This window comes from Nannospalax galili, unplaced genomic scaffold, assembly GCF_000622305.1.
Source record: "Nannospalax galili isolate Female #2095 unplaced genomic scaffold, S.galili_v1.0 scaffold3381, whole genome shotgun sequence".
NCBI classification, from domain to species: domain Eukaryota; kingdom Metazoa; phylum Chordata; class Mammalia; order Rodentia; family Spalacidae; genus Nannospalax; species Nannospalax galili.
Window position 1 is genome coordinate 121,029 of NW_008344842.1, and position 14,637 is coordinate 135,665.

At 36.5% G+C, this 14,637-nt stretch overlaps 1 protein-coding gene across 1 annotated transcript in view; it reads left to right on the plus strand.

The window, feature by feature from the left end:
* LOC103740558 (probable C-mannosyltransferase DPY19L2) overlaps window positions 1-14,256 on the plus strand; it is a 114,243-nt gene extending 99,987 nt beyond the window's left edge. The window contains exons 14-18 of the mRNA XM_008841214.2: window positions 587-706; window positions 3,273-3,447; window positions 4,971-5,070; window positions 7,428-7,553; window positions 13,884-14,256. Coding sequence (XP_008839436.1) covers window positions 587-706; window positions 3,273-3,447; window positions 4,971-5,070; window positions 7,428-7,553; window positions 13,884-14,034 — 672 coding nt within the window. The 3' untranslated portion in view covers window positions 14,035-14,256. The remainder of the gene's footprint in view (window positions 1-586; window positions 707-3,272; window positions 3,448-4,970; window positions 5,071-7,427; window positions 7,554-13,883) is intronic.
* The last annotated feature ends 381 nt before the right edge of the window (window positions 14,257-14,637 follow it).

Genomic DNA, 14,637 nt, shown 5'->3' on the forward strand with positions numbered 1-14,637 from the left:
ACTACCATATGATACTGATTAATACAAATATTTACATAATTCTACTCTTAGAATAATCTATCATATGTGCTGCTTTTATTTCTGTTGTTAACTGAAATACACATATATGTGTGATGCTTTCTACATTTATTATTTTGCTCCTCTGTCTTCCTCCTACTTTGTGCAAACCCTTGCTCAGATGTCCCTTTTTCAGTGAGGGCTCCTTTGATGATCCTTCTGAAAACACAGTTCCTCTGCTTCGGCCGCTCACGCTCTGTACTGCCTGGCTCGTTTCCTTCCCCTAGTTACTTTCTTGTACTTGGCACATCTTCATAGATTGCCATGCAGTGACTTCCTGTCGCTCCTTCCTAGCTAAATGTGCTACTGTGTGAGCCTCATAAGGACAGCCATTGCTCAGTCTTCTAAGAACTCAGCACAGTACCTGGCAAAGATTACTCTTAGTTGAATAAATGACTCTATATTAATAGGTTTAATGCTAGGCTAGATGTTTCTCCTCTTGTCATTAATAATTTTAAGATATTTTTATTTGTTAGTTTTTAAAAGTATTTGAAGTAAAAAAATGTCGTGTCGTTTTGTGTTTCTGCAGCTGGTTTTCCACACCTTGCAGTTGCTGGCATTCATGGCTCTGGCCATTTTAATTATGAGGCTGAAGCTGTTTTTGACACCACACATGTGCATTATGGCTTCCTTGATCTGCTCCCGACAGGTGAGGAATCCACTCTTGTGTGATTATAATAATTATAGCAACCACAGAGGAGCTGCCACAGCCTTGCTGGGTAATCCACAACACAGAAACATGAAGTGTTCTACTTTTTTTTTTTTCAAGAAGTTTTTCTTAGTGAATCTTTTGAACTTCATACAATATATTTTGACTGTATTTAGATCCCCTCCTTTATCCGTACCACCTTAAAACCCCCTGAATAAATTCATGTATTCATTTTATATATATTAAGGCCCATAGAGTTAAATTTGTGACCTCAGTGTCCTTCGGTATAGATCCATCCACTGGAATGACAAGAGTCACATCCTTAAAAGAGACTGACTCTTCCCCTTTCTAGCAGCCATTGATTTCCAGTATTTCCTTACATAGGGCTAGGGTTTCTTACCCACTTCTCCATGTCTTTGCTGGGCTTTAGTTTGGCTTGAGCTTACATGGGACTTATGCATGCTCTCACAGTTGCTGTGAGTTCATATGAGCAACTGACTAGTTGTCTGGAAAACTCTGTTTCTTTGTGGTCCTCCACCTCCTCTGGCTCTTACAATCTTTCTGCTCCCTCTTCTGCAATAATCCCTGAGCTCTTGAGGGGCAGAAATTTGATATAGGTGTCCTATTCAGGAATAAGCACTCTGTAGTCTCTTGTTCTCTGCACATTGGCCAGTTGTGGATCTCTGTGTTAATCACCATCTGCTGCATAAGGAAGCTTCTCTCGTGAGAGGTGAGAAATGCATTTATCAATAGGTACAACACTAAGTCATTAGAAGTCACTTTAATACTATGTCTGTTTAACAGGATAATTGTATTAGGCACTCCCTTGTGGTCTGTGGCCTATGTAGCCGCTTCTTCCTAGGTCTGACATCAATGTCAGGTATGGGCTTCGTCTTATGAAATGAACCTTAAACCCAATTAGAAAGTGATTGGATACTCCCATAATGTTCATGCCACTATTGCACAAAAAGGCATATCTTATCAGGCCAGTTGTTGAAGCATGCAAGATTCAGAGCTGAGTAATGCTGATGATTAATATTTTTCCTTGGTAGCATGAAAAGCACCTTCCAGAATGATGAAAGCTAGCCAGTAGAGATGAAGTTTTGAAATCAACACAAGCTTGATTTTTGATTTTTCTGTGGTTCAAGTAAGAAGAGCCCTTAGCAATAGTGTCTTACCACGAAGTTCTAGTGGGTAACTAAGTGCAGGGGCAATGGCCAGTAGTGTTTGAGGGTCTATGGGAACCTTGGTCAACAGCCTCAAAAGGAGTCTATTCCTAGCATTGGGCTTTTACATTGCTAGCATATGAATGCCTATCAATCATTTTATGATGTATATGTATGTACTTTAAGAAGCTTCTACAGGGCTGGAGAGATGGCTTAGCAGTTAATAACACTGACTGTTCTTGCAGAAGACCTGGGGTCAGATCTCAGTACCCACATGGCAGCTAACAGCTGTCCATAACTCCAGTTCCAGGGGATCCAACAGCTTCTTCTGTCCTCCGTGGGCATTGCATGACACGGGTGCACTTACCTACATGCAGGCAATACACACATACACATAAAATAAAAATAATAAATAAAATATTTTAAAAAGCTTCTACAGTGGTAGGTTCCCATACGTTTTTTTCTAAAGGCTTTTAGTGTTACTTATCCTTCCCCATAGTTCCTCCTCTGCCCAGTCCTCCCATTTCATACCACATTTAACCCTTCCTACTCTATTATTCCCTTTTTCCCTTCATATCACTGCATTCTACCTCCTCTTCCATGTTTTAAGGGAGCCAATATCAACAACTTTAAATTTTCATTGATAATTCACTAGTAGTAAGAAAAGTGGCTTTGAAAATTATTCCTAGATTGTAAATGACGTTTTTGTGATGAATGATTAGCATTCCTTCTCCTATTTTAGCATTATAGCCACAAACAAAGACTTTTAGAATTTAAGTCAATGCTGGTGTTTCCTAGTACACCTCCCAACAGTACTTTTCAAATACCAAGGAAATACAGAGTGGTTGCTATAAGTGTAGTCCTGCTCATATCACAGAATTCCTAAGAACAATAGTCAGTTCTGGGATATCCTTACGATAACCATATAGGTTAGATACAACTTCCATGCTCCTAGAAGCACCAATTTGAACTGACAGTATCACAGTGCCGATTTTCTTGAACTGAACATGAATGCCAGTGTTAGTGGGTTCCCCCAGTGTTAATGGGTTCCCCTAGTTACTCACGATGTTTGCAAAAAGCAACCAAATGTTAAAGGGTTTAGTTCTAGGATATTTCACATTGCTAGTCACCAAGCATTACATCTGGCTTCAAATCAGTATTAGAAAAATCAGATATTATTCCTTCCTAATTTTTTGAAATGACAGAAATTTCCATTTATAGCTGGACCCAGTGAACTGCAGTGCATTTGTTGTTTTTAAGTAGCAGATGAATATTCTGTGCATTCATGGGCTAACATTAAAGGTAATGCACTTTGGTTTCAGTAGTAAGGTGAGGGTGTACTTTTGATTCTCTAGTACTCTTCATTTAAGAAGTATAAATAAATGGTCTTTTTATTTCAGCTCTTTGGCTGGCTTTTTTGCAGAGTTCATTTTGAAAATCTTGTCTTCGGTATTCTGATTATGATGTCAATACAAGGCTGTGCAAACCTCCATAACCAATGGAGCATAATGGGAGAGTTTTCTAACCTGCCCCAGGAAGAACTCATACAGTGGATCAGATACAATACCAGGCCAGGTAAGGTATTATACATATTTAGTGTATATAACAAAATAGAAGTTTGTTACGCACACAGCTAAACATTCCATGTATGTACGCATTTGTGTGTGCACATGTGTGTGTGTGTGTGTGTGTGTGTGTTGTGTGTATGTACAGTCCTTACTTGCAGTAGTTTTCCTTACAGTTGTTTGACTTTACAATGATGTGGAAGAAATTCACGTTCAGTAGAAATGGTGCTTTGGTTTTGAGTCGTGGTCTCTTCCTAGGCTAGCCATGAGACTCTCTTAGGACTGGGGCGGTGACCCTCAGCTGCAGCGATGCCGGCAGAGGTGATGACCCTCAGCTGCAGTCCACTACTCCACCACTAAAGGACAAAATTGACACTGTGGTCTTCTGTGCTCCCAGTAGTTATTGATACTGTGCTTCATTCAGTTGCACTTAAAATCCTTGGTCATATCTGAAAGAAAATATTCAAGGTATTTCAGTAGACCTGAATAATACGTCTTCTGTTCCTTACTGATTTTTAATAGACTAAATTTGGTAACCTTTATTATTGTATAAGCTCTTACTGTATAAAAAACATCAAGAAGTGAGCTTTTTTGTAAGTCTGCCAAGAGAGAAAGCTGAAGCTGACATAGTTGATGTTTATATAATCCTAGTTTTGACCCAATTCATACTTTAAAAACATATATTCTAACAGGTAATGAATGATTTGTGAAGGTATATAAATGACAGAAAATTAAACTGCAACTATACTCAAATATTAATATTTAAAGATCATTTGAAGAAAAACAAGTGTTTTCTTCTAGCAATTCCACATGACTACAATCTACAACACAAAAGAATCACTGAAGAAATGTACCATGAAAATGTCCTTTTATACAATTCATAGGAAGATAGGAAAATTTTCTTTCTCCCTAGTTTTCTACTTGTAGCTCTGACTCTTACAGTATGGCAGGAAACATTGGCAAAGTAGCTAAGAGAATGAATCTTAAAGTGTTTTAATTGTGCCATTTGAGCAAGTCACTTAACTTTGCTGTCTGTGCCTTTTCATCTGCACAATAAGAAAAATGCAGAATTCGTAGAGTTGACCTTCAAACTAAGTCTTTGAATCTTTATAAAAATTTTGTGCACAGGGCCAGTAAGATGACTCAGTGCGTACAGGTGCCTGGCACCAAACCTGACAACCTGAGTTTGATTCCCAGAACCCACCTGATAGAAGGAGAAAACTAGCTCCTGAAAGTTGTCTTCTGGCCTCTGTAAGTGGGCCATGGCACATGCATGCCCACACACATACACAATCATTAAATAAAATAAATGAATGAATAAATAAATAAAAATAAATAAATAAATGTAAAAACATTATAAATATTGTGCGCAGTTCCTAGTACCAAGAAAAGTTAAATACTATTATAGAAGGCAATGAGTATATTGAATAAGTGTTTATATCAGTCGTTCTGATTAGCATTCAGACATTAGGGATAGATTTAACTGTAGTCTTCTTTAAATGTTTTACTGAGCAGTGTGGTCTTGCTTCCTAGATGCTGTCTTTGCAGGCACCATGCCCACAATGGCAAGCATCAAGTTGTCTACACTCCATCCCATCGTGAACCACCCACATTATGAGGATGCAGACTTGAGGTGGGCAGTCAACTGAACACGTTGAACAGAATTGCTTCTTACTTGCTACTGGTTCCTAAGTAAAGAAAGGTTTAAAATACACATATATACACACACATTTACACATTCATTTTCATATTCCTTGCTGGAAGTTTAAAAAGATAAATGAGCCAGGTGAGGTGGCGCACGCCTTAATCCCAGCACTCAGGAGGCAGAGGCAGGTGGATTTCTCTGAGTTTGAGGTCAGCCTAAAAAAAAGGTAAATGATTAAAAGCCAGGTGTGGTAGTGTACACCTTTAATTCTAGCACTCAGAAGGCAGAAGCAGGGGGAGCTCTGTGAGATCCAGGCCATACTGGTCTACATAGCAAGTTCTAGGCTAGCTAAGACAATAAGGAGACTCTGTCTCCAAAAAAAGATACTTAATGAAGCTGGACATGGGAACATGCTTCATAATCCCAGCACATGGGAAGCTGAGACAGGAGGATTGCAGTGTTCAAGGCCAGCCTCTGCAACATAATTAGTACCAATTAGTCAATCTGGACTACAGGATGAGACTTTGTCTGAAGAAAATTTTAAAAAATTGTATAACAGTCTTCCAGAAATGACAAAAGGCACCTATTTCTTCTAAAGCAGGTTTAACTAAACCGCTGAAATCTGAAAAATACAAGCAAAAAAAATAGTGTTTTAGGGACTGGAGAGATGCCTCAGTCAGTAAAGTTCTTGCTGGAATGAAGACCTGAGTTCAGAGCCCCTACACCCAAAGCCAGGTACAGTGGCCCACATTTGTGACCCCAGCACTTGTTGGATGGAGCTAGGTAGATCTCTGAAGCTCACTGGCCATCCAGACTACCTAAACTGACAAACTACAGTCAGTGAAAGACCCTGTCTCAAAGAACAAGGTAAAGAGTGATCAAGGAAGACAGATAGTGTCCAACCATGGCCTCCAGGCATACACACTCATGCACACATGCATATGAACACATGCATAAACCATGCACATGTATACACAAAAATGGTTCACATATGTATGGTGTGTGCACATGTATATGTGTGTGTCTGTGTGTGAGAGAGAGAGAAAAAGAGAAACTGAGATACACAGAGAAAGAGAAACAAAAGGACTCTCTCACACACACAAGGGGCGGGGAGAGAAAGAGAATGAGAACACAAAGTTACACAAAGAGAAACAAAAGGACTCACATATACACAAACGCACACACACGGCAGGGGCGAGAATGAGAACACAGAATGTTACACAAAGAGAAACAAAAGGACTCTCTCTCTCTCTCTCTCTCTCTCTCTCTCACACACACACACACACACACACACAGACACACACACACAGACACAAAGAGAGACAGAGACAGAGAATGATAACACAGCTCCTAATTCAGAGTTGCAGAAAGCAGAGTGGATTTGATTCACAGCATAGTTTTCCAGCACTTCTCTAAACTCCTCGGTCCCTAAGCCCGATTTCAGAATCATTCCAGATCTTGGTGGTCAATGATTAGACTTTTTCTCACAGGTTAAAAAAAAGCATGAAACTTGCTATAAAATGTTTGAATAAAATTTAGGGAATTTCTTGGCTGATTATGGAAATTATCTGATCGAAAAGTTGTTTTTACCTTATATATCTTGTTTTAAAAATTATTTTGATTGTTCTGTTAAGGGAATCTTTCCCTCTTAATCAATTTTTGGCATATTGTTAGAAGGGAATTTTCAATTTATTTTGCTTTTTGTCTGGTTGTGGTAATTTAAATTCTGCACACACAAAATCCTAAGTAACATTGTTTTCTCAGAGAATGAGAAACAAGAACTTCAACTTATGCCCCAAATTTGTATTGTGCCACATTTGGGTGACTATCCTGCTCCCCGGTATTCTGCGCAGTGCTTTCCCAACTGCGGTGAAAACCTGGGCACCGTCTGTCTAAAGATTGTGTTCGCTGTATTCAGCTAATTCTGTTTCTGAGCTTCTGCAGAGGATGTTACCTCCTGAATTCTGTACCCTTTCTAGCCTCAGCTTCGATATGACTACATTCTAGTAATAGACTAGATGTTACTACTTTGTGCATTATGTAAAGCAAATTTTCTATCCTGAGAGATCACCCTGCCACCCAATACAACTATAGATGAGCTCATTTACTAACAAGCATCATATACAAAAATCAAACTTTTGTAAGTTCCAACATATTCAAAATATAAGTAGATATGTGAAAACTGATGTCTTAAAAGTAGTTGCATTATTTTTGGTGATAAATACCACTCTCCATCCAGTAAGGGCTGAGATATCAATTTGCTCACAGCTTTTCTTTAGTCTATTATCATTTTTATTATCATTTTTTAAAGCTCAGTTTGTGATTGTTGTTATTTACATTTAAAGGGCTCGAACAAAAATGGTTTATTCTGCATATAGTCGAAAATCTGCAATAGAAGTGAGAGATAAATTGTTGGAATTACATGTGAATTATTATGTTCTAGAAGAGGCATGGTGTGTTGTGAGAACAAAGTGAGTATCGGTAATATGATCCATGCACAGTGTTATAAAGAGCAAATGTTTCGCTTTATTACATAGTATCAAAGCTATATAGGAGTCCTGATTCTTTTAGGTTTTGTATTTTAATCGTGTTACATTAAACTGATGCTATAGTATTTTGATAAAATAATGTCATCTAGAGAAGTTGTTATATTATCTTTTTTCACTGGTATATGGCCACAAAATTTGTACAGATTAAGGAAATGATATGATGTTTTGGTATATGCATACACTGTGTTATACTTAATTCAGGTTAAAATACCTATTGTAGACTTACGTATATTCCATAATTTCTCAGATTTTCACATTTTATTAGATACCTGAATTTGAATTTATAGCAAAGTGAAATGAAGCATAGTCATCTGCTATTGTTTCTCAACAGCAATGAATTTATAAGACTTAAAAGTTTCTCATAACTAAAAGTGACAAAAGTAAAACATTAATAATTAAAATTTTTAATTGTTTGACATACGTATCTCTATAACTAGAAAACAATGATGTGCACCATGGATCTGTTGTTCAGTGTATCTCTTAAGGTCTTTGTCTAGATTTCTGAGCAGAGATGTCAGCAGATTGAGACAGATAAATAATCTACAACAACAATGCCAGTCAGCAGTCAGAGAGTCAAATGAATTCCACAGTCATTAGAGAGTATTACCTATAGTGCCCAGTTTGCAACTAAAAATTATCAGATGTGCAACACAATGGGATAATACAACAAAACCTCTGAAGACAGGAAGTTAGTAAAAACTCATTCAAAAAGGCCCATATGTTGGATTAAGCAGCCAGAGACTCTGTTCAAGGGATTAAAAAAAGTTGGGCTGGAGCTATAGTTCAGAGATTCAGCACTTGCATAATATGGACAAGGCCCTGGTTTCTGTTCTCAGCACAACAAAAAAATGTGCCAAGAATTAAAGAAAACTGTGCTATCAATGAGTGAAGAGATATTGCATCCTAACAGAGAAAAGGAACAACCACCTGTCAAATTCTAGAGCTAAAATGGCTCAAATGAAAAATATCATTAAGTACTAAACAACAAATTTGACAGAATGCAAGGGAAAAAAATCAGGTAATTTAAAGTAGATCAAGAAAAAACAGCCAATAAAAACAGGACCTACCTAAAAATATTTGAAGAAAAGTTTCAGAGAACTGGGCAAAATAAATTACTAAACAAGAGAGAAATTTTAATTTAAGCTGGGCTAGTGCCTGTGACATCAATTATAATTTCAAAAGGAATGGAAAGAAAAAACTGACAGAAAAGAGTAACTGAAGAAATGAGATCTACTACAAAGTTTAACAAATTTACCTAAGGTGAACCCAAAGAAAGCCAGAACAAGGCACACTATAGATAGAATAAAATATAAAGAGAATACTTTGAAAAGAAGGAAAATGTACACTCTGACAAACATCTGATTTCTCATCAGAGAGAGTAAAAATCAGCTGACATTGGAATGATCAAAATGTTGAATGAAAAAAGCCAAAAATTCTGTATTTAATGAAACTGTTTTTACAATGAGGGTCAATAAAGATCATTTTCAGAGCAATAGAACATAACCTAGCTTCTTGCTCACAGAGCTACACTTCAGGTAAGACGGGAAGTTCTGTAAGCTGTCAAGAAATGATTCCAGATGTTGACTCAGATATACAGGAAATGCAGGAACTTTTTGGATATATGTTCATGTTAGTCATTGTATTTTTCTTCTATAAAAAACTTAGTCATGAAGTAAAAAGATGCTATTATAAATTTTTAGTTTATAATTAAATACATTGAATTCACATGACAATAACAGTACAAAATGGGAGTAAATGGAATTATAATGCATGATCTACTGGGAAAGTTCAGTTTTACTGTTGAGTAAAAAATAATATGTTGAAGATGTCTGTTTGTAATCTGCAAATAACCACTAAAGAACAGAATGTAAAAATAAAGTTAAAAGTGAGGCAGTAGATCAATTGAATGTTGTTACTACTAGAAACATTTTACATTAAAGAAGGCAGTAAACTTTTTACTCTAACATCTGATAATAGTCATTAGAAGATACATAGGTATTAAAAAGCAATGCTAAGGACAGTAGGTGACATTTATAATGTAAATAGTTCAATAAAGCAAGGAATAAAATGATTATGATTATAAATATTTATAGGCATGAAACAATTATAACATGTACATGAAAGAAAAACTGACAACTCAAAAGTAAAGATAGGCCAGTAGTTATAATTAGACATTTCAATACTTTTCTTAACAACTGATACAAAAATTATGCTGAATTCTGAAAATATATAAAGTATTTGAATACTATCAAATGGTATACTTAATTGAAATTTCCACCAAATTCTGACCAAAGTAGTAGATAGACACACACACATCAGTCTCTTCAAGAAATGAAGCGTAAATAATGGGCTAAAACACAAATCTGATTATATTTAAAACAGTTGACATTATTTAAATTGTATTTCTTGACAAAATGAAATTAAATGTTAAATCAGTTACAAGAAAGATGTCTGGAAAATATCTAATTAATTTGAAATTGGACAGTGCACTCAATCTTATAGGTCAAAGCTAATACCACAAGAGAAATTCTAAAATGTTTGAACTGAATGAAAATGAAACATAACATGAAAGTTTGTGGAATATAGCCATGGCAGTGCCTAGAAAGGAATCGATAACTTTATATGAAAAGGCACATGCCTTCTTCTTACATGGCCAGCAGCCAGAGTACATGTAATCCCAATTGGTAACAGTTAGTAAATTGATCTCAACTGTATTTTTAAAAGACAGTTCATCTAGGCCAAATGAGTTTTATCTCATGAACAGAATGATTGAAAATCATAATGTTAGTATAATAAAGAGAAAAAAAACCTCTGTGATCATGTCAATAAATACACATAAAACATTGGATAAAATTAAGCACCCACCTAGAGTAAAATTCTTAGCAAGCAGTGTGGTGGCATGCACCTGCAATCCAAATAAATCAGATGCTTAACTGTAAATCTGAGAATATGAAAGTTCTAGAAAAAACATGGAAGAGAATCATTGTGGCCTTGTGATAAGCAGATTCCTCAAGTCCTGTATGACCAGCAGGGCCCTGAGAGAATGAACAATGAGTAAAAACAATCTCGTTAAAAATATAGACCTCTTTTATAAACAGATGATTGAAGAGAAATCACAGTTACAAAAAAGTATTTTCAGAACCTATGTTTAACAAAGGACTTTATGAAGACATAACTCTCAAAATGAAATAACAAGAAAACAGCTCGATTAAAATGGGAAAAATACTTGGACACTTCAAGGAAAATGCATGAATGACAAATAATCCATTAAACTATCCACTTATGAAGTATACATTAAATCTACAATGAGATACCCTTAAATTACCAAATACAATGTTTAAAGTGGAAAAAAGCTGGCCATGCCAAGTGTGGTACATAGTGACACATCTATAACTCTTGTACGTTAGTTGTGTGAATAGACTGTGTTACAGCCTTCATAAGAAAGTTGAGAAATTTTTGGGGAAACCAAAAATCTACTGTATGTATTTTCTTAATATAAAAGAAAGCATTTAATGGAGCTGGAGACATGGTTCAGCAGTTAAGTGTACATACTGCTCTTTGAAAGGACCCAAGTTCAGTTCCCAGCACCCATGTCAGGCAGCTCTGCCTGGAACTCCAGCTCCAGGTGATCCAACACCTTCTGGCCTTAGCGAGTGCCCACACACGTGGCACACATACACACAGCAAGACACATAGACAACATAAATAAAGAAAAAAATTGTTTTTAAATAAAGTATTATATATACTTATAACTGTAAGTACATACCAGATTTTTTTAGTGCCCTTACACTGAAAATAATTTAAAGGTCAATAAGTGAATTAGTTACTAACTATTGGAATATCCAGGCAATATAGTATTGTTAATTAACAGAAAAAAATATACACAACGTTGGAAAATCCCTGAATTACTATATTTACAAAAAGAAGCCAGATAAAAATAGAAAGAAAACAATGATTCCAGAAGATGCCTACAAATCTGCAATGACAGCAAGCAGATTCATAGTTAGTATCTTTGAAATAATGGATTGAACAAGAGAGCAGAATTCGAAAGAACATGAACACTGCTGGGAAAGCTACAGCTGTATTCCCATTTTTATTGTGGTTCTACAGATATATTATTATACTAAAGGTATCAGATTGTACTAATGTAAAGTATATTGAGTAGCTATTGATCAATTATGTATTACTAGGCTTAGAACATCCAGTTAGGTTATTAAAAGTTCTCATACCTCAATAATAAGAAAGAACACAAAATGAACAGATAAGGTACCAAAGAAGATATTTTGAAAGACCTGTAACAACACTAAAATGACTACAATTACAAAAACTGAAAATCCCTAGTGTTTGTGCAAATAAGACCACTTTGAACTACTTGTATAAATGGAAAGCAATGCATGCACTTTAGATAATAATTTTGACGTTGCTTGCTGATTGAGTTAAAAATCACATTCTATGTACAATCCCACAATTGCACTGTTAGGAGTCTTCCTAAGATGAATGGTTACATGTTTTTAAATGAGGCCTTGACATTGAGTTCTCATAGCAACATTATTCATTATCACCAAAACTTCAAAATTCTCATTAATTTAAAAATTGATAAACTAACTTTGGTGTTTGTAGTCCATAAAATACTATTTACCAGTAGAATGAAGGGACTATTGAGCCACAATAATATTTATAAGAAATGCAATGTTCTGATTTCACCTCCTGCTGTAATAAAATACTCCAACAAAAAGCAACTGAGGGGAGGAAAGCATTCATTCATCTTGCATTCCAGGTCACAGTCCATCACTGAGGAAAGAAAAGGCAGGAACCCAAAGCAGGCCTGCTTTCTAGTCCACACAGCGTTACCTCTGACCAAGGAACTTAGTTCACAGCCAAAGAGCACAATCACAATCGTAAACGTGGAGAATGTTCCCTGCTGGCTAGCAGGCAGACTTATGCTCAGCTAGATTTCTCTTTTACATATTTCTTTTTATTTTTATTTGTGTGTATATGTGTATATGTCTGTGTGTACCACATGTGTGCAGATACTTGTAGAGACCAGAAAACGGTATCAGATCCCCTGGAACTGGAGCTACAGGCAGTTGTGTGCTGCACTGATGTGGGTGCTGGGAACTGAACTCTGGTCCTCTGGAAGAGCAGCTTGGGCACTTAACCACTGAGTCATCTCTCTAGCCCCTCAGTCAGATTCCTATAGAATTCAGGACTGCCTGCCTAGGGAATGGTGCTGCCCACGTTGGCTGAGCCTTGTTGCATCAATTAGCAACCAAGACAGTCCTCCTCCACCCCACCCCTACCCAGCCTGGACATGCCCACAGGCCAAACTGACCTAGGAAATTCCTCAATTGAGGACCTGTTCTCAGGTGATTCTAGGCTGCGACAAGTTAACAGTTAAATGACTTAGAATTTGTAAGGTATCAGCATCAAAATTATTCTAAGATAACGAAGCCAGAAATGAAAAGTTTTCACAATGTATTTACATGGACTTTTGAATGCTGTAGTGCAGGAAGGAGACCCATGTGTGCCTGGACCATGTTTGCAGAAGGAGATTAGCTACAGGAAGGTCATAGGGAACTTGCTGGTAGAAAATTTTCTACATTGATTGTTGTAGTCCTTACACATAGCTAAGCCTTACACAGGAAATAGGAAGATTTTTTTACATGAGTTATGTCTCAGGGTACATATTAAAACTTCAAAGTCAATCTTGCCTGACTTCTTCCCATCAATGATTCTTGTGAAGGGTTATCCTCTAGCAAGGAGTATATCACTTAGTCTACTCTTACAGCCAGCCCAGAATAAAACGGTTAGAGAAAACTACTTTGCATAAAAGCCCTTTTTCTGCCTTGGACTACATGTTTGCCTACTAATGTTGGGCAAGTTATGTTCCAAGATACGGAGTTCATCAGGAATTTGATTGGCTCTCCTTCAGGTTATCTTATTCAATTACAAATGGACCTTGTGGTTGAACAATGATGATGCCTGGCAAATAACATTTTGAAAGTAAGCATTTCCAAATATATATTCCTGACCATAGATTTTACAGTTCTTGTTAGGACATTTGGAAAGGGGCATGAAATTGCAGCATGATTCATTTTACTTTTATTCTGAATGTTGAACTTAAGATTTCTGAAGTGATTTCTTTTAACTTTTAATTAGTTAAATTAGTCTCTGGAAATTTAGGAGTTATTTCTTAATTTGCATATATACGTGCACTTTAATATGAATATATGTATGTCCTTTTTATTTCAGACCTGGATGCAGTATGCTTGAAATCTGGGATGTGGAAGACCCTTCCAATGCAGCTAATCCTCCCCTGTGTAGCGTCCTGCTCAGGGATGCGAGGCCTTATTTCACCACAGTATTTCAGAATAGTATGTATAGAGTACTGAAGGTTAACTAAGAATGAAACTCTCCACCATGCTGTGGCGAAAAGATCTATATCAAAACCAAATACTTCTGGACTTATTTACATCAGTAAAAATCACAAGCTTTAATAAGAGACACTTAGAAACAAGGTAAAATTATTTAAAGTTTTCTCGTTGCTAACAGTAAATTACTTTATTGTTTCCCATTGAATGACAGCCCTGTTAGCTTTTCATGTAAATGATGAAGCCATTTCATATCTAATCAATAAATGTTCATTTTAGAGTTTAAAGAAATGTATGCAAAATGTCAATGGGATTTAAGAAATCAAGGATAGGTAAGTCCTTTTCATTCCGACTCGGTGAATTGCTTCAGATTTCCCATAGTACCAGCAAATCAGCTAGCACTCAGACCCTCAGTCATGAGAAAAGGCAGACTCAGAAGCTGGTAGTGGTGGCAGCTTTGCCTCTAGGAGGAAACTGCAGCCATGTGCTGTCATGTGCTTTTAGTATACTAGGCCCCAGGAAAGTGCTGGAATAGTTTATCATAACTTGTAAACACCTTGGTTTGTAATGTTTTGAATGTCATGAAGACTACTAACCCAACCAGATAAATATTTGCTTCTAATTAATTCTCAGAC